Source organism: Ruditapes philippinarum, unplaced genomic scaffold (genome assembly GCF_026571515.1).
Source record: "Ruditapes philippinarum isolate M1 unplaced genomic scaffold, ASM2657151v2 ctg1464_1_1_1_1, whole genome shotgun sequence".
NCBI lineage: Eukaryota > Metazoa > Mollusca > Bivalvia > Venerida > Veneridae > Ruditapes > Ruditapes philippinarum.
In genome coordinates this window covers 359,181-379,600 of record NW_026859675.1, presented here as the reverse complement: position 1 = coordinate 379,600, position 20,420 = coordinate 359,181, and the positions used below count along the sequence as shown (strand labels likewise).

The 20,420-nt window shown below is 32.3% G+C and overlaps 1 protein-coding gene across 1 annotated transcript in view; it reads right to left on the bottom strand.

Moving 5' to 3' along the window:
• The window catches only part of LOC132757479 (triple functional domain protein-like), a gene marked incomplete at its 3' end in the record, with an annotated part of 134,929 nt that overhangs the window by 104,948 nt on the left and 9,561 nt on the right, over positions 1–20,420 (bottom strand). The window contains 8 exon segments of the mRNA XM_060748766.1: positions 9,829–9,998; positions 10,275–10,466; positions 10,816–10,938; positions 11,346–11,447; positions 16,166–16,426; positions 17,077–17,268; positions 17,793–17,915; positions 19,664–19,845. Coding sequence (XP_060604749.1) covers positions 9,829–9,998; positions 10,275–10,466; positions 10,816–10,938; positions 11,346–11,447; positions 16,166–16,426; positions 17,077–17,268; positions 17,793–17,915; positions 19,664–19,845 — 1,345 coding nt within the window.

Below are 20,420 nucleotides of genomic sequence, written 5' to 3'. Positions count from 1 at the left end.
TAGACATAAACATTTATACCAGTCTCAGTAAATGGCAAACTATCCTGCAAACAATACAATAGGGAAATCATTTGATAAAACCACAGTCCTAACTGATATTTGTTATAACATAATTGATATATAAAACAACTGACCTACAGCAGTTGATGAGTTACACAAGCTGAACTAACCTGTCTGAAAATACATTGTTCTATGACTTATAAAGACATCCTATAATTTCTACCGATTCCATCAGTGGGGATAACAAATTTGATCAATTTAAAAAGTATGATTCACAAAGTTGAAGTCATTCACTTCAGGCAGTACGATTTTGTCCATAATACATGGCTTTGACAGTGCTGATGTCTTTTTAGGTCCACCCAGGGAAGGGATCATCCTTAACATAAGTTCTACCATCCTTAAACATTGACACCGATCTGGCAATTGTACAATATGGAAGGACATTTTCTCCATGAACTAAATCTAGATCCCTTTTATTTCTGACCCACATTTACCAAATAACCCACAAATTTTGCAATAAGCTCTTTGCTCCCCTCTCAAATCACAATTACAACCAGTATAAAACCACATGTTTTTAAATGACCAGCTAAAATTTTATTACATCTGCAAATCCTGCAAAAATAGGCTGTTGGTTAGAAAAAAAAAACATATTTCCAACGGTATATTATACATGTACTTTCACATGCAAATGATAGTTAAATCGAGTTTTTGCCACTTGTTAAAGTATATGGCAATGTGGGTTTGACCGTATCATTGCATCCCTGAGTATTATTGACTAATGCAACATTATACATAACTAGAACCTTAATCCAGTAAGTAAATCTTTCAATACAAAAATATGTATCCAAAACAGAACTAGTTCAAATCCAACAACTACAAATTACATCCATCCTTGAAAAAAGATTATTCACAAATGTGTGCATATATAATTTTATATACAGTAAAAGTTTCCATTTCTATACTACTACATTCTTATTAAACACATCATTTTATTTAAGTATATGTATATAACAGTGTCACATACATATCACCAGTTATATGATCACAGATCAGAAACACAATATCTCCTACTGTATGCATTCATATAATTTGCTTCATCAAGTCTTGTCGAAAACATACACAGAATGCATTTATCTAAATCCAAGCCCTTTAACTTGTTGTAAACTTTTAAACTTTTATAATAATCACCCATCCTCACTGGGTGATTTAAATCGAAATGCACTTATATAACATATTCAACAGAGGGAATACATTCAGCATGTGCACACAGTGGTTGATCATACATAAACATCTTGGTTTTCCCCAGTAAAACACGATCATATAAACACACTATTTTGTTGCTTTCTAGCAAGAGTAATATTTGCCTTGCTTATGTTGATCTAAAATTTAAATACATTCACATTTATGTACAGGACTGTGCAGTTCAAATGATCACAGTTTTTCTTGGTTTGTTTTCAGAAAAACATACAAGTAGCTTATGTTTTGTAGTAGGTATATTATTATGTTGTAGCATGTGTAGTGTGTTTGTTAATTGATTTACCTGGTAAATTCCTTACCTTCATTAATGTGCACAAGGTCTCTTTTTTACATATTGACAAATGATGTCAGCAAAGGTACTAAAAACAAGAAAGTTAGAAGTCAAGTATTGAGTTTATGTTAGTAAGTGTTACTGTAGTAAGTGTTACTGTGTAACATATGAACAAAATAAAGGAAACTGTCTTATAATAATCATCATACTTAAAGGTCTATATGATATATATTGTTATCATATCATATCCAGAAATGAAACATATTTATTTAAACTGGATGGTAAACAAAGAATTCATCCCCTTCCACACACACTTCTCCCTACTCCCCCACCTTCCCACCTACCCCACCAATAAAGAGACAGATACCTTCACAACATGGTTAACATTTTTCATTCCCTCATCAATCTCATTGTTGTCATACAAGTTAGGAAGAAGTTAGCTCAAATTATTAAAATGTTTATATTTACACTTGTTTCAAATATTGTAACTGGCAAAACTCTGCTGCCTATTCTGAGAACAACACAACATTGTTTTCATAATATCTTCCAAAATATTTATCATAAGATAATGTGTCAATATCCAATTTCTTATTTTAATTATTTCTCTACTATATAATACATTACATAAAGAAAACATAATGTGAATAATATCACATTTACATTATCTTCTTAACAAATATATAAACCAGTTAACTCAGTATCTACAGTGAGTAATGGTAACATCACCTATCTTACATTAAAGTCACAATATAACTTTGTTTCCTAGATCAAATTTCTATTTTATTCACTTCACTTCCATACATTTGCACAAATATTTAATTTATCCATTTTTTTGTATAATTCTATTATTCTTGTACATGGTATCCTTGAATGTATAGATAATCAAGTGATTTGGGTTTTACCCATGCTGAACACATGTTTTGTGTATTACTCACTATATAGAATATTTTATAGTAAATAGGCTGGTTATATTGATCTCTAACCACAGACTGGGACTTAATATTGATTGGAAACATGAAATGATTCCAGGGATTTTACACTGAAATCTGATTTTCTTTCTTCTCTCATTAAATGCAGGTGTGTGACTTGTACATTAATGAACAGTTGGTTTATTCTATATGTTAGAACAAGTAAATATGATACAGGTCTGATTGTCAATAATCATCATTTTATAATCATAAAGCAATATTAATGATGATGCTCAAATTAGTAATGATGATGATTTCATCATGATAAAGTTGATAATAGTGATGATAATATCTCCCACAATAGATATCCTTTTTTATCATTCATCACACACAAAAATCCAGATAAAAAACCAGTACAGTTAATCACCTTCTAACAAACAATTAAAAATAAACAATAACAACAAAACAACCATCATTCTCTTACAGCAGCTCATAATGATAGAAAAAAAATACTTGATCATGATGAACCATAATAAGTATGATGATGATGATGATGATGATGATGATGATGATGATGATGATGATACTAATATTAATTATTTAATTTATATTTTCAGGATTATGATTTATATAATATTATATATTAACTAAAATGATTATAATATTATAATTATTATAAAGATGATTATTATAATTTACTAAAACAATGATGATAATAGACATAACTGTTATCAATTAACAGACAACAAAGAGATATGTTAATTGCAGCAAGATTCAGTTAACATATTCTACAAGTTCTGATCTACATCACTGTGATTTAATACAACACTTTACCTAAGTAATGTTTACTTCAACTACATTCTTACCTCATTTGTTTATATATTTATCTGTAACAAATGCCTGACTATGTTTTGTACAGATATTTGATACAATTTCTATGTAGGTGAGAGATAAATGTAGCTAATTACAACACTTTTCCTTGCCAAGTGAAAACAGACAAACAAAAATATGTTAACTGAATTTAAAAATCAACTCTGAAACTTATTCTTGGTATGAAATAACTTGATTACGAGGTTTATAGGCCACATAGTGTACAGTAGTTATGACAAAATATCAGGTCATTTGATGACAACATTAATAATGATCATTCTAGTTGAAAAACTTTTTAATTATCAAATAGATCTTATAGTGCATTATAACATTTATTGTTCACATATATTATTGCCAACATTAAATATTTTTTTATTTGTCCATGTCTAAAGTAAGTAAGTTTTCATAAATGTGTACAATGCCAGTGACATAATAATAATGAAATAGGAAATCAAATAAAAGTAATTCACTAAAATATCAACCAAGATTCTATAATTTATGCTCATAGGTCTGTATTTAAAAACTATTTTTCATTAAACCCTACTAAAGCTTTCCATACAAGGTAAATCTGACTGTTAGGGACGCCATTTGTTAATTCAATCATTTATTATGCCAAGTATCATTCTGATAAATACTGGTGTCATAAATTTTACATGTTATTCTAGTGTTGATTTTAGAGAACACTCAGACAATATCAGCATCTGGAATTTAACATCCAGTGAGTATTCACCAGCAGTTTTGGGAAATATTTCAACACTTTACAAATGATCAATTCTCAGAACTATTTCTGGGAATAATGCCATGCTGAAAACTCTCTCTCATAACTTTGATAACATTGTAAAAATATGAGAGTTCATATAATGCCTCACATGTTTAGATAAGTCTACTTTCTCATTATTGAACTGCTTTATTTCTAAGTGAATTTTTACTGAATTACTATTTATTCTGTATAAACTGCCTATAATTTCTATATAAATTTACAATTTTATCTTTATCATTAATGTAATTACTATTCTGTACATCTTTGACAAGTGTATAGTGTATTGTTGTTAACTACCATGTACAATACACACCATAAACCCTCCCCCCACAGAAAAATATTTGTGGAAGAATATTTGTTAACTTTCTATCAGTTTAACAGCAGTTATTAGAACACCGGAGAATGTGGAGGGTGAAGTTTGTTTTGGCTTAAACCAAAATCAATTAATATATATTTGTGTACAGTATGGTAACTTTCTATGCATGCCAAAGACTTACATACACCGAGATTGACATCTAAAACTGCATCTTTACACATAAAAATTATAGGCCTAAATCTTACATCATATTAAGAACTTTTCCAGTCTTTTTCTGATTTCAAGCATTTGAACCTTTTTTATATCTAACTTAATAAGTCAAACCGAAAATATTTATCAATATCACATTCAATTGACATCTGTATAAACATACCAGAACCTTAAATCAAAAATCTATAAGCTTAAGTGTGCAATATTGCAGCAGGTTTAGCATTAATGCATATTACAATGTACACAAAATATCTCAATGTAAGGTAAGCTATTACAATGTAAGGGAGGGAATTCTAACATCTACTGATTGCAATGGTAGCAAAGATAGGATTTCTTGGATGGGGTGAATATTCTTGATTGAACTGACTGCTAGTCTTTTAAAATCATTTGCAGCATCAAGTTTGTTTTTGTGACTTTTAATATAAACTCCCAAACTTTTAACATTAGGAAAAGTAAAATCAGTGTATTCTCTCATGTTGCAAGTATTTTTTGCCAGAAACAAAATGTGTTGATTCAATGGTCATTTGGGCTTCTGTACTTTTTGAAGGTACTATCCGACTACTGAAAATGCAGCAATTTCATTATAGATTTGCAATTTTATGATATTTACATTGTCAACAAAATATGTTTTCTTTTTCCATTTTGCGTAATTTGGGATCTGAAATATTAAGACCTTTTGCTTGTTGGACATTGATAGCTGCAGAGCTGACAGGGATTTAACTGAGTCAAAGCTTGAGAAAGGGTTTCAAGAGGTGACTGCCCTTGGGTGGAGGTCAGGGGAAAAAGCCCCAAGAACAGTTCATTCTTTTGAAAAACTGATCAATATTATTGTATTAACTTACTGTAAACTGATATATTTCCTGTCAATTTCAAGTTGTATTATGTAAATAAATTCCCAGCTATTTCCAACTCCAAAATTGGTCAGAATGTCGATGACAGAGTAAATATACAGTAGTAAACATTCTAAACTTACTTGTTTAAGTATGATGCAAAGTTACAATTCAATCTTATAAATTCTAAGATGAACTAGAACTGCCACTGTCATCGCATACCACTTTGTCAGAATCAACAGTGGCCATTGAGAGCTCAAGGACAACCTCCCTGCCAAATCTGAGGTAACTAAGCCAGTGTATTGCTAAGTTACCTATTCAACATGCTTTAAATGTGAAAATGTCAAAATCAATACACTGCGGACAGGCATTCTTACGCATTTAAGCAGACAAACTTATAATAGTAAAAATCCCTGTGACCTTGACCTTTGACACAGTCAACTAAAAAGCAATAGGGGTCATCTACTAGTCATAAACAACCTCAATACCAAATATGAAGACTGTGCGTCAAACGTTTCTTAAGTTATTGGGCAGACAAACTTTTGAAGTCAAAGTCCCTGTGACCTTGACCTTTGATCCTGTGACCTCAATATCTACAGGGGTCATCTACTAGTCATGACTAACCTCTATGCCAAATATAAAGACTGTGGGTCAAAGGAATCATAAGTTATTGGGCGGACAAGCTTTTTTTAGTCAAGGCCCCTGTGACCTTGACCTTTGACCAAGCAACCTGAAAATCAATAGGGGTCATCTACTAGTCATGACTTACCTGCATTGCATGCCAAATGTGAAGACTGTAGGTCAAAGGAATCTTAAGTTATTTGGCGCACAAGCTTCTTTTAGTCAAGGCCCCTGTGACCTTGACCTTTGACCCAGTGACCTCAAAATCAATAGGAGTCATCTACTTATCATGTCTAACCTCCATGCCAAATATACAGACTGTGGGTCAAAGGAATCTTAAGTTATTGGGCGAACAAACTTTTATTAGTCAAGGCCCCTGTGACCTTGACCTTTGACCCAGCAACATCAAAATCAATAGGGGTCATCTACTAGACATGAATAACCTCCATGCCAAATATGAAGACTATGTGTCACAGGAATCATAAGTTATTGGGCGGACAAGCTTTTTTAGTGCAATCTCAAAATCAATAGGGGTCACTACTAGTCATGACTAACCTCCTTGCCAAATATGAGGACTATGGGTCAAAGGAATCATAAGTTATTGGGCGGACAAGCTTTTTTTAGTCAAGGCCTGTGACCTTGACCTTTGACCCAGCAACCTCAAAATCAATAGGGGTCATCTACTAGTCATGACTAACCTGCATGCCCAATTTGAAGACAGTGGGTCAAAGGAATCTTAAGTTATTTGGCGGACAAGCTTCTTTTTGTCAAAGCCCCTGTGACCTTGACCTTTGACACAGTGACCTAAAATCAATAGGGGTCATCTACGAACCATGACTAATCTCTATGCCAAATATGAAGTCTGTGGGTCAAAGGAATCTTAAGTTATTGGGCAGACAAGCGTTTTTAGTCAAGGCCCCTGCGAACTTGACCTTTGACCCAGCAACCTCAAAATCAATAGGGGTCATCAACTAGTCATGACTAACCTCCATGCCAAATATGAAGACTATGGGTCAAAAGAACCTTAAGTTATTGGGCGGACAAGCTTTTTTTAGTCAAGGCCCCTGTCACCTTGACCTTTGATCCAGTGACCTTAAAATCAATAGGGGTCATCTACCAGTCATGACTAACCTCCATGCCAAATATGAAGACTGTGGGTCAAAAGAATCTTAAGTTATTGGGCAGACAAGCTTTTTTTAGTCAAAACCCTTCTGACCTTTGACCCCAAAATCAATAGGGGTCATCTACTAGTTATGACTAATCTCCATGCCAAATATGAAGACTGTGGGTCAAAGGAATCTTAAGCTATTGGGCAGACAAGGAAAGCCGCGGGACGGCCAGACGGATGTTCTAACAGGAGAGTAAAAATGTGGCTACTCTTTTGTTCTCTCTATAGTTCTTTTTAGCCACACAAAAGAAAATAGCCACATAAAAGCATTACAGAATGAATGACATCAAAGACAAAGAACAGTTACCTATTGTCCCTCTAGCCACATAATTACTGTCCTGTGAGTGCGGACAAGCTGATTCCAGTTGTGCGGGGGTATAATAAACCATTCATAAAATGTTTGGTTTAACTACTAAAACCCGCACCTTTTGCTTGGTTGTACTTGGAGTCTTTGACCTTGGAAATAATGATCTGTTACTTTGACCTTGAAAATAATGATCTGCTACTTTGACCTTGGAAATAATGATCTATTACTTTGACCTTGGAAATAACAATCTGTTACTTTGACATTGAGTCTTGCACTCAACACGATGGTGAACATTTCTGACATATAATATATTAAGGTTTTTATCAAATTTTCCCATGTATCTATAAGATGTCCCACAGCATTATGTAAATCATCTTTAAAAAACGCTTAAAACATAACAATTTCATGAGCACAGATAGGCTATTTCATATTTGTTTGAAAATTTAAGGGTGAAACATGCAGTAAGCTTTACTTGATTTTGCTGGTTATCAAATTTTTATTTCTATAAACATTGTGAGCAAATTTCATAGAAATTGCTCGAGATTACTAAAATTATTGAAAGGACAGCAGATATTTCAATGGAAAGGTTATAATTCCACAATACTGGGTTGATTTGCTCAGTACTGAACTAAGCCATGTTGCTCAGTATTATAATAATAAGTATATCTACATGTCTCTGCTTCCTTCAATGTTGAAACCAATAAAACAAAATCCCTTTCAAGTCATTTAGAAAGATAAATTAATGTGATAGGCATGGCACCTTTTGATGTAAAGAACACCAAAAGTTGCTATTTAATTTTACACAATTAACATGTGCAGATCAGGATCTTTAAAATAGAATTTGAAAAAAAATTGTGTGAAAAATTAAAATAAAAAAGAAGTTTTGTTTTTTAAAAAAACAAAACAACAAACATACAAATATTTGAAATATTTATTTCATTTAAGAAAATTTCAGACCATTTTTTAATATTTGATTATTTGTTCCCCTAAATAGTAAAAATGCTAGATTTAAGGGTCTTGAACATAGATCATGAAGTGATCAAAATAGCTGATCAGGTGTGCCTGAAATATGTGTACCTTGAAATATGTGTAGCTTAAGTATGCGTAGCCTGAAATATGTGTATCTTGAAATATGTGTAGCTTGAAATATGTGTAGATGGAAGTGTGTAGCTTGAAATATGTGTAGATTGAAGTGTTTGTAGCCTGAAATATGTGTATCTTGAAATATATGTAGCTTAAGTATGTGTAGCCTGAAATATGTGTATCTTGAAATATGTGTAGATTGAAGTGTGTGTAGCCTGAAATATGTGTAGATTGAAGTGTTTGTAGCCTGAAATATGTGTATCTTGAAATACGGCTAGCTTGAAATATGTGTAGCTTTAAATATATGTAGTTTGAAATATGTGTAGCTTGATATATGTGTATTTTGAAAAATGTGTAGCTTGAAGTGTGTGTAGCCTGAGATATGTGTAGCCTGAAATATGTGTATCTTGAAATATGTGTAGCTTGAAATATGTGTAGCATTAAACATATGTAGTTTGAAATATGTGTAGCTTGATATAAGTGTATTTTGAAGTATGTGTAGCTTAAGTATGTGTAGCTTAAGTATGTGTAGCCTGGTATATGTGTATTTTGAAATATGTGTAGCTTGAAATATGTGAAGCTTGAAACATGTACTGTCTGATTTATGTGAGAAGCTTGAAATATGTGTAGCTTTAAAATATGAGTAGCTCAAAGAATGCATAGCTTCAAATATGTTTTTCTTGAAGTATGTTTAGCTTGATATATGTGTAACTTGATATAATATGTGAAGCTTGAAATATGTGTAGCTTGATATATGTGGGTAGCTTGATATATGTTTAGCTTAAAGTATGTGTAAATTGATAGACTTTTAGCCAGATAATGTGCAACATGGCAATGGGTTATCAATTAAATGTTATATATTTTTTGTTATTGATATGATTGGATACAACTGTCTGTGGAAAACTCCCACATTCTACTATGAAATTGTCTACATAATTTGTAGAACTGCAGTAATCTAGGTTACAAATTATAAGAGGGGAAAATGATTTCAAGCCCTGTAGTTTTTTATTTTCTTTATACTGATCCCATCATAATCAGTCTGACAATATACAGCAAAAATTTCTTTTATTCATAATCAAATATTACATACAGCAGTGGTATCTTATAGATAATACTACATCAAAATACAATCTTCATCTTAACTAACATGTACTTATAGTGAAATCTGAAAACTGATTTTTTTTCAAGGTAAATTTATAGTAAAGGTGCGTAAAGTAAGAAACATACCTCAGCTGTTCACAGAGATTTTCTCCCTCCCCCACAGTGTTTAGAGCAGCATCAAGAGTTGTCTCTCTTTGCTGATTGAACTGAGCAAGAAGTTGTTCGGCACCTTCTACAGTATCAGCAATCTCTGAACTCTGTAATTCATTCTGTAACTCTTCCAGCCAGCATGTCAACTAAAATAATACATATACACTTGTATTATGATATAAATATTGTAGTAATATATGAATGTATATTTTGATAAATTCTATACCCAGGTATGCAATGGCCAACATAGCATGGCAGTATGATGTTGCAATATAATGCAGGCTGTCCACACTCTTGACTGTTTTATGCTTAAGCATAATGATATAGATAACTCCTTCACTAACATAAGATAATCATTTAAAGAAAGGCATTTAATTTAGCATGATAAATGCAAAGGAAGAAGCAAGATTTAGGTCACTTACAGCATGTACATGAGAGTAGAAGGATACTGTCATATCTAGGGCAGATCTCCTCCTAGCAAGTGCTGCCAAAAAACTTGACATTCTTTCCTCTAATTCTTGAGCTTCATTATATATCTCCTTTGGATTACATTCTCCAGTTTGTGCTAATTCATCAGCTGCTGCAAGAAGCTTCTCAGCATTTGTGATTGTGTTCTAAAAATCAATATATATTAACTGATATATGTAGAAATATGACAAAAGAAGGTTTAAAGGCAACAAGTAGTGCTCTAAACTAACAGAATATCATAAAACATGCTCTTTTATTCCTAATTTCTACTGGCAGAAATATTTTCATTAAAAAATAAGTATGACAAACTTATCTGATTCATTTTGCTCTAACATACTGTATTGAACACTGTACATACCATTAACAAATTTCCCGTGCATATATCACCCACCCTAGTTTTCATTCCTTTATTTATCCAACATTAATTTATTTTTTCACATCTTTTTATCTTTCAGTAGATTACCTTTAAAATGCATATATATTATGCTACATTACCTTTGCAACAGACTCAAAGTGTTCATGACTTTTCTGCAGTGCCCTTGACCTCTGTAGACTACGACCTATTGAAGTATTTTTCTTAAGGAAAACATCACCATGGTTGTCCAGCCAGTCAATAACCTAAAACATTCAAACTATACATGTATCATATTTGGTAATAACAACAATTCTGCCATTAGTTCATCTGTTCAAACGTTTTTTTAATTTTTAAACATATTTAAAGTTGAATATATGTAAATGAGTAGTGTTTTTTTCCCTAAATTTCCAAAGGGGTCTTTTTGATTTGTGAAAGACAAAGCATGATATATGTAAAGAGAACAATGTGAAGATAAAAGCCAGTTTTAAGCAAATGGACACAGATCAGAAAACTCAATTGTATAATTGGTGAATAAGAAAATTTGCTATATACATGTACCAAGTTTGATTACAATATGTCATTCCGAACTCTAGTTATCGTTCAGAAACTGCAACATTGACCCACTGATGTTTGTTTCATAGTTAACTACATCATACAGTAGAAATTTTACCTGTTTTACATCTTGTTGGAAGAGACGAAGTCCAAGTCTCTGGTGAAGTTTCACCTTCTTGCCATGCCATAACTGTTCAAGGTGTCGTTGGTGAGCTAATACCTGCAAAGTACACAAACAATTATATACACCATAATAAAAGCATTTTACATGAAACTTTGTTAATTCATACAGTCATATACATATATCATAAACTTGGTGTTAACCAACAATTCAAACTTTTTATGACAAAGGTTTTCAAAAAATATATAAACTTTATATGATTGAAATGATTAATAAATCATAATACAGTATGCCAGCAACAGGCACCAAGAAGTAAGTATTACATCAAATCTATCAAACAGGGCTCACACATGCTTTGAAGTTATAAAACATCCATATACAAATTAATAGTCAAATGTTCAATAGACTTAATAATTTGATGAATATCAATGTAAGTTGTTAATTTAATTATCTTTTTATTTTCTTTCAGTTACTTTTTATCGATAACTCTACTTTTCCTTAAATATAGATCAATTGAATTAAATTGTCTTAGAATCACAGTACCAACAATTATGATAGTAAAAAGGTATCTTCCACATTATCAATAATTTCCGATATCAATGACCATGTGAACATTGTTGTTGTTTTTTTCTTTCTAAATATCTTTTCAATATTTGAAGAGGGCAGGAAAGCAAAAATAGGCAGGAATGTAAAATATTAGGATGATTATTAACAAAAAACTGCAGCATTCACAAACTTACAAAATTCATTAACACCTATATCTTAATTTTTTTTAAAGTTGTTTTGATTTATGCACATTACAAATAAACAGAATGTATCTTCCATTTGTTTTGTTTTTTTAAATGTCCCAAAATCAGCACCAGGAAATTTGAAAGATATTCATTATGTGTAAATTTATTATAAATGGAAACAGCGAAAAAGTGGGTCCTGATTAAATATTATTAAATTCATAGATATATATATATGATTGAAAGTATAAACAGGTTATGTGTAAGAAACATAATATATCACAATTAGTAATGTGTTAGTGATATATTCATAAAAGTCCTACATTTGTGTATAATTTCAATACCATTTACATAGTATCGCACACAGTAATAACACTGGTCTGTTAAGGGCACTGACAATCATTTATCTATTTTATATGGTAAATATTCTAAGTTAAAAGGAAAATCTTCCTCGTCTTACAACTAAACCATTGTCATGATAAGCAAGTACACCTAGTTTCAGATGGATACCTTTCAAGTGTTTGTTTCATAGGTTACAATGAATAACAATGATGACACAGTAATAAAGTGGCTTTTTCTTAAAAATTCACAAACTGAAAATGAAGGCTAATCTACCATTAACCTTTGTGACCTGTACCTTGATGCCAATAAAAGGTATGCAAGTGTTTAATATATGTTCTACAATTTAAGTAGGTTTCATAATGAAAGGTAGAAAATTAATAAAAGTTTTGGTGACCTTTAACTTGACTCTCAGGGATTCAAACCCTTCCTATGGTAATGGGCTGACCAAGTGGTAAAGGTGCTGACTTCAAACCACTTGCCCCTCACTGCTGTGAGTGGAATTCATCAGGGACTTTGGATTCTTTCATGTAAGGAAGCTATCCAGCTAGCTTACGGAAAATCAGTGGTTCTACTCAAGTATCAATTTGTGGGTAAAATACTGCACCTGAGGTCTTCATCCACAAGTAAAGCTGGAAAGTCCCCATGACCTTTACAGTGTTGGTTTACACAGAATTTATTTTAGTTCCATTGTGTAGGAGGCTATAAGCTTATAGACACACTTTCGAATCTGTTCCTGGAACCAACCAGTACAAAGCAATGAGTGTAGTTTCTTGCTCAAGGAAACAATGACTTGCCGCTGACGGGGTTTGAACCCATGTGGCTAGCGATGATTAGTTTACTAGTCAGACGCGTTAACCACTCGGCCATGCTGCGAAGTAAAACCCAACAACACAAAAGAAATTAAAAGAATGATCCTAATTTAAGGATTCATGCAAATTTATTAAAGACAGACAGGCAGACAACACCAGTTCAGTATCTTTCTGCAGGTTTATCTGCCGGAGAAAAAATAGAACTGTTTTAAGTTTTACTGGTTATACATTTGTATATTTAATAGTGAAAGTATAAATCTATGTATAAACAAATGGGTTAGATAAGTTAAACAAGTTGCTGCTAGGTTATAGTTGGTCATATCACCAGACTGAGATAAATATAATATAAACTGCTTCCAATTATAGTGATCTCAGTCTGACTCTAACACCTGTGTAACATTTTATAATACTGCAAATTTGTTTTTATTGACTTTTTCAAAATGAAAATTAAAGAAATATAATTAAAAACTAAATTCTGCCAAGACTATTTTCTTATGTGAGTGTTTACCTGTATCTGTTATTAACTTATTGCAGGTTGTATGTACACTATTTTATGTACACTATCAAGCGTAATGTAATCCTTTTAAAAATGAAAAGCTTTCATAAAATAAACTACATGTAGTCCTACATTGATAAATATGTTTACTTTATTTAACAATAATATATAAAATAAATATATATATATATATAAGAAAATCAAGCATTAGCCTATTTTCTATTAAATAAGTGAAAACAATTTACTATGTACTTTTATTCAAATTATAACTTCTGTGTTATGACTGAAGAAAATCACTTAGTGACAATAAAACTAATTGAATATTTAGATGCATATTTCAATCAAGATTTTGATATTTATAGATTTACATGTCATGTCAGTGAAGGAAAAATGGAAGAAACTTGTTTGCAGTATTATAAGATTTAAGGTACAAGTGTGGTGTGATATATTGTGTCTGTCACCTCAGGAAAGATTGCTTATTTTGCCCACATCTTGCCTTGCACCATCTAGCTTACCTCATACAGGCTAACTTCACACTTAGCATGCATATATAAAATAGTGTTTACATCATATTATATCTAGAAATAGAACTTATTTAACACTGTCATTGTATATAAACAATAGAAAAAGGAATGTTTTACAACACACAAACATGCAATTTTCAACATCTTTATAAATAGTGTCAAGCATTAGAATTATATATTTATGGCAGAATATCATCAACAGACTCATATATAACTTCAACTGCTATTTTTATTGTCAGCTTTCATGATCCATAACATGGACATAAGGCAATGTAAGTAGATAAACTTGAAATATATGCTAGAGCTATAAGCCTTAAACAAAGACCTCTTTTTATGGTCTTAAATTAGTGTAACAAATTAGTAACAAACAAGTATCTTAAGCAGTGAACGAGATAATTATGCAGTTGTAAAAAAAGTTGCACATAAAACTTTAACCATCATGCTACAGTGATGCTGCAGCCAGGTGAGTAGGATGGACCCCCTATTCTAACACTAACAAACAGAAAACTACAGCTATCGCAACTGACAATGAACTGTTCTAAGGAAATTACATGCAAATGTAAAGTTAAAAAAAAAACTAGAAATGTGTCATCATGCCACGGATGCCCCCGCATGCAGCCAAAATTTCAGATTTATTTTTTTCATTTTAAGTTCTAAGCCCTTAAAACTTTTAAAACAAACCATACAATGTTCAAGGCACTAAAATTATTCAGTCTTAACATTTTGAAAATAGCATATTGCATACTTGTAGCCAAAATAATGGCTACATACATTTCCACAAAAGTATGAGTGCTGAAACTGAAAGTTCAAAATTTTTCCAACATTCAGGAAAGATAAGTTTGTCCAAAATCATTGAACCACGACCAAATTCAAACTTAAACTGCTTATTCCTAAAATGTATCTATATTATTTTCAAAGTGAAAAGGACATAACTCTGCCAAAAAAATCATCCAACCATGACCAAATTCCAACTTGACCAGCCCATTCCTTTGACATATCCATATGTCAAATTTGAGTTGTATATGTAACACTGTTGGGTAGATAATGAACAGAAACTGTAAATTTCATATTATTTTCAAAGTGAAAGGGGCATTACTCTGCCAAAAATCATTGAACCATAACCAAACTCAAATTTGGCCTGGGCATTCCAAAAACATATCCGTATGTCAATTTTGAGTTGAATGTGTTGTACCGTTGGGGAGATAATGAACGGAAACTGAAAATTTCATATTATTTTCAAAGTGAAAGGGGCATTACTCTGCCAAAAAACATTGAACCATGACCAAATTCGAACTTGACCTGTATTTTCTCATGACATAACCATATGTCAAGTTTGAGTTGAATGTGTTGTACCGTTGGGGAGATAATGAACAGAAACTGAAAATTTCATATTATTTTCAAAGTAAAAGGGGCATAACTCTGCCAAAAAACATCGAACCATGACCAAATTCGAACTTGACCTGTATTTTCTCATGACATATCCATATGTCAAGTTTGAGTTGAATGTGTTGTATTGTTGGGGAGATAATGAACGGAAACTGAAAATTTCATATTATTTTAAAGTAAAAGGGGCATAACTCTGCCAAAAATCATTGAACCATAACCAAATTCGAACTTGACCTGTATTTTCTCATGACATATCCATATTTCAAATTTGAGTTGAATGTGTGCAACCATTACTAAGATAATGAATAGAAACTGATGATGACAGAATGAAGGAATGACAGAAAGACGGAGTGACGGAACAGGGTAACACTATATGCCCCGGCCATTACATGGCGGGGGCATAAAAATAAACACAGTTCATAAAAGGTGAAGCTTCGAATTCTTCAAACTTGTCTTGAAGATGAATATTTTCGGCTGTTGACTGAAGTTCAGTTAGTAAAACGTTATAAGTTAGTCAATGTAAAACATATACCTCATGAACAACATCAAGAACATGACCAGCAGCTTCACTATAATCAGCCTTTGCAGTGAGGGAGTTGGAACTTCCTGATGACACTGGTGTTTGTAGTGTATCTAGTAAAGCTTTACCATCAGCACATACTTCAGCATAAGCTTGGCTAATTGATTCAATCAGTGCCTGATGTTGCTGTAATGAGTCCTCCAGTTCCTCTATTGATGTTGGAATATTTGGACTCTCACATGCCTGACGCCAACCTATAACCTGTGCTAGGTACTGTAAAAATAACAACAATTAGAGTTTTTACTATATGTACATAATGAAAATCAATAACCACAGTGTCAAAGTCAAAACATTAAGAACCTTTATCTCAATAAGAGCTATCATCCTATGATGTTTGAATGAGACTCAAGTTACTGAGCTGAACAGTTTTCCACAATGAATGACACTCTGACCTTGACCTACTGAGTCCAATTACTTGAGGGGTCCAGTACTCAAATAGGGCAGTCATTTTATTAAGTTTTGAGGTTTATATCTTTACCTTCAACCTGCAAAGCCCAAAAACATTTAGAAAATTCTAACCCATAAAGTGCAAACATCCTCGAAAGACTCAAAGTAATGTGATTCTAAATGTTAACAAAAAGGTCAACCCATCCAACAATCCCATCAATATTTGTTAAAGATTATACAACCACTTTTTTGAAACCAGCACTGAAAAGCCCACCACAGAGCATCAAACCATTATCAATACCTTAAACTAGATCTTAGTTCTGGTGTTTTACAACCATAAAATCAAACATTTCAAATGACTTTTGAAAATTGGCATAATAGCAATGCTTGAAGTGATGATTCAATTAAAAAAAAATTGATAAAACAACATTCATTTGTATTTTAAATATAGTATTTTTAGCTAAAATAGAACTCACGGTTTCAGCTTTTTTGTGGAACATTACTGACATACTAAGTACAGTACTTCTATCATCTAGAGCTGCTGCCAGACTTTTCCATTCCCGTTCTAACTTGGCAGCTTGTATACGTATAGAATTCTGAGCATAATGTCCCGCATCACACAATCTTTGTGCCATACTCAATATCCGAGTAATGTTCACATAAACATTCTGAAAAACAATTAAAACAGAAAAAAGTCTTAAATGTTACAAAAATTAAGTTTTGTTGTAAGATATTTTTTCTTCAAAATAAGTTATAATACGTAGGAATAGAATAATGTTGAGGTTAAATGAGTGTCTTATATTCTTGTTTATATGTGCAATGCATGTAATATAGATACATACTTAGAAAAACAAAGAACTCCAGTGTTTTATTTATCAAAAACAAATTTTTTGATAAAAAGACAATAATTATAAAGAAGGATTATTTACATAAATTGATTTTTATTATACAAATTTATGTTTAAATGCATCAAACAATTTTTCCAGATGATTGTAACAATAATATATAGTAGATTTTGTACTATAAAAACAGTAAATGTATTTTTAATAACTACATCATTGTTACAACTGTTGACTACAAAATAATAAAACATTTGTTATGATTTTATCTACATAATCAAGTCAATCATACCATTACTTATTCACCAAAACAGTTAATTTAAGTATAATCAACAAGAACAGTGTATACTTACAACAGCACTGTTAGCAAACTGGCTGTGTTCATTCTCAAGTTCTACAGCAAATTGATGAGACATTCCTATCTCTGTATAATTCACCAAAAACATGTCTCTGTTATGATATATCCAGTTGAACATCTGTAAATAATAATTCAAGAATCATTTTTCTAGAAGTTTTAACATAACACTTCTATTTGTCATTGAAGGAAAGACTCACTCTAAATCTTTTAACAAATCAATTACAAGTAGATGGCAATACTGGTAAAATTTCCACTATTTCCCCCATCATGCCAGGAGCAGCAGTATACCAAAGAGTTTTCAATGTTTTGTCTACAAACATGCAAAAGAAAATAGACTACTGCCTGCAGAAAATAAATCAACAGTATTTTCACAATCTTTGCAGAGGATCAAAAAGGCTTCATTCCTGTCTTCTTTTTTCTTCTTTTTTAGTTGGGTTTAATGTCATACAAACAAAGCAGAGGTCATATGGTGTCTTTCCAGTTTGAGCAGTGAGGGAAGACCTCAGGTGCCCCTCTATGTATTATTTCAGGCATGAGTGGGCACCTGAGTAGAACCATTGGCATTCCATAAACTAGTTGGATAGTTTCCTCACATGAAAGAATCTGTAGTCCCTAGCTGGATTGGAACCTACAGTGGTGGTGGCAAGTGGTTTAAACCTGACCAATCTTAACCACCCAGCCACAGACACCCTTGTATTATATCTGTGTGGAATTATTTATGAAAGAGACACTTAAACAACATAAATATTTAGTTGTATTGATACTGACCTTGTAATTTAGGAAATTTTGTACAAAAGAAAGTATGAAGAGACAACAGTTATAAGAATAGCTTATGTCAAGTACATTTAGCCACATTATTTAAGCTGAAGTAAGTTTAAATCAAGGTTGATGTTATGGCCTTTGAAGACAGAACAAGAGCTGTCACCCAAGTGATGAATGCCCCCAAAAAGGTTTCTTAAGCATGGTATTATCAAAAGAAAAGAGAATGAAAGTAACCAATCGCTTAATATTGATCTTTGTATTATTGTACCTATAATCTCTAATTGTGATAGCGTGAACCTTCAAAATATAAGTGTGACCTTGACCTTTGAAGAAGGGACATGGTTCTTGGACACGGCAGAATCTTGTCATGAGATATACATTTGTGCAGAGTTATTTCAAAATCCCTCAATGCATGACAAAGTTACAGTCTGGACATGATTCTTGTGGGTAGTGGGGACACACGGACGGACATGAACCTTAGCCGCGATGTGGTAGACATTTGTGCAAAGTTATTTTAAAATCCTTCCATGCATGGCAAAGTTACAGTCCGGACACGAATGTGTGAACCTATAAACTCTAATTGTGATAAAGTGAAATTCAAAATGGTAGTGTGACCTTGACCATTGAGGTAGGGCATGATTATTGGATGTGACACATCGTCTCTATGTGGCAGACATTTATGCCAAGTTATTCTAAAATCCTTTGATGCATGACAAAGTTACAGCCCGGACACGATTGTGTGTACCTATTAATTTTAATTGTGATAATGTGAAATTTCAAAATGTAAGTCTGACCTTGACTTTTGAGGTAGGGACATAATTCTTGGACGCGACACATCATCTTGATGTGGTAGACATTTGTGCCAAGTTATTTCAAAATCCCTCAATGTATGAAAAGTTACAGTACGGACACGGAATGAAGTGGGGACGCACGGACGTACATACGGACGGACAGACAGACAGACGGTGCAATTTTAATATGCCTCCCTTCAAGGGCATAAAAATAACTTTTCAAGCTATTTATAGCAATATCAATCACAAGGCCATTAGAAACTATGTTAGTGAAAATCTATCTGTTCAGTAACAAAGAAAATTTATACACTACTTTTTCAACATCATCTTCAAATATCTTTAACTGTAGACATTGTTCAAGTCTAGACCGTTTGACTGTCCACAGTTGATTAAGATGTTGTTTGGTTGAGTGAAGATTCTCTAACAGTTGTGATATCTGAGGTACAGCACTCTGAAAGTCAGCATTTCCAGATATAACAAATCTTGTCCCTGGACCTGAAATAGCAATTATTTCATCATTGCAACATATTTATATTTCTATCAAGTAAATAACATCCTGACACTGTCTTGTTTTAGCATGAGAAATTGCGAACATTTAAAAAATTGCAGTAAAAAATTTTCCTGACTAAATAATTTATTTGACTGTTATTTTTGGCAAGTTGATAGTAATAAATCATATCTATTAAACTTTAGATACAGTAAAACTTTGGTAAGTCAAAGTTGAAGGGATCTGTGTATACACCTAGGGACTTGGACGTTAACAAGTGAATTACAAAAGGTGTAACAAAAGGAAAGGGCGATAACTAAACCAGCTTAAAGCAAATATATTGCATGTGATTATCATGCAACAAAGCGTCTAAGAAGTTCTCAAACAAAACTAATTTGGACTGTTTATTTTCAAATACAACTATGGTAATTAGAATGATAACATTTAGAACACACTGGAATGCATACACCACTGATAGAACACACGGCTGTCTAATTAAAACCTGTCATACAAAATGATACAATAAAATATCTTTATTTGTATTGTATCAACCTGATCGGCAATCATCTTCACAAGGTGTGAA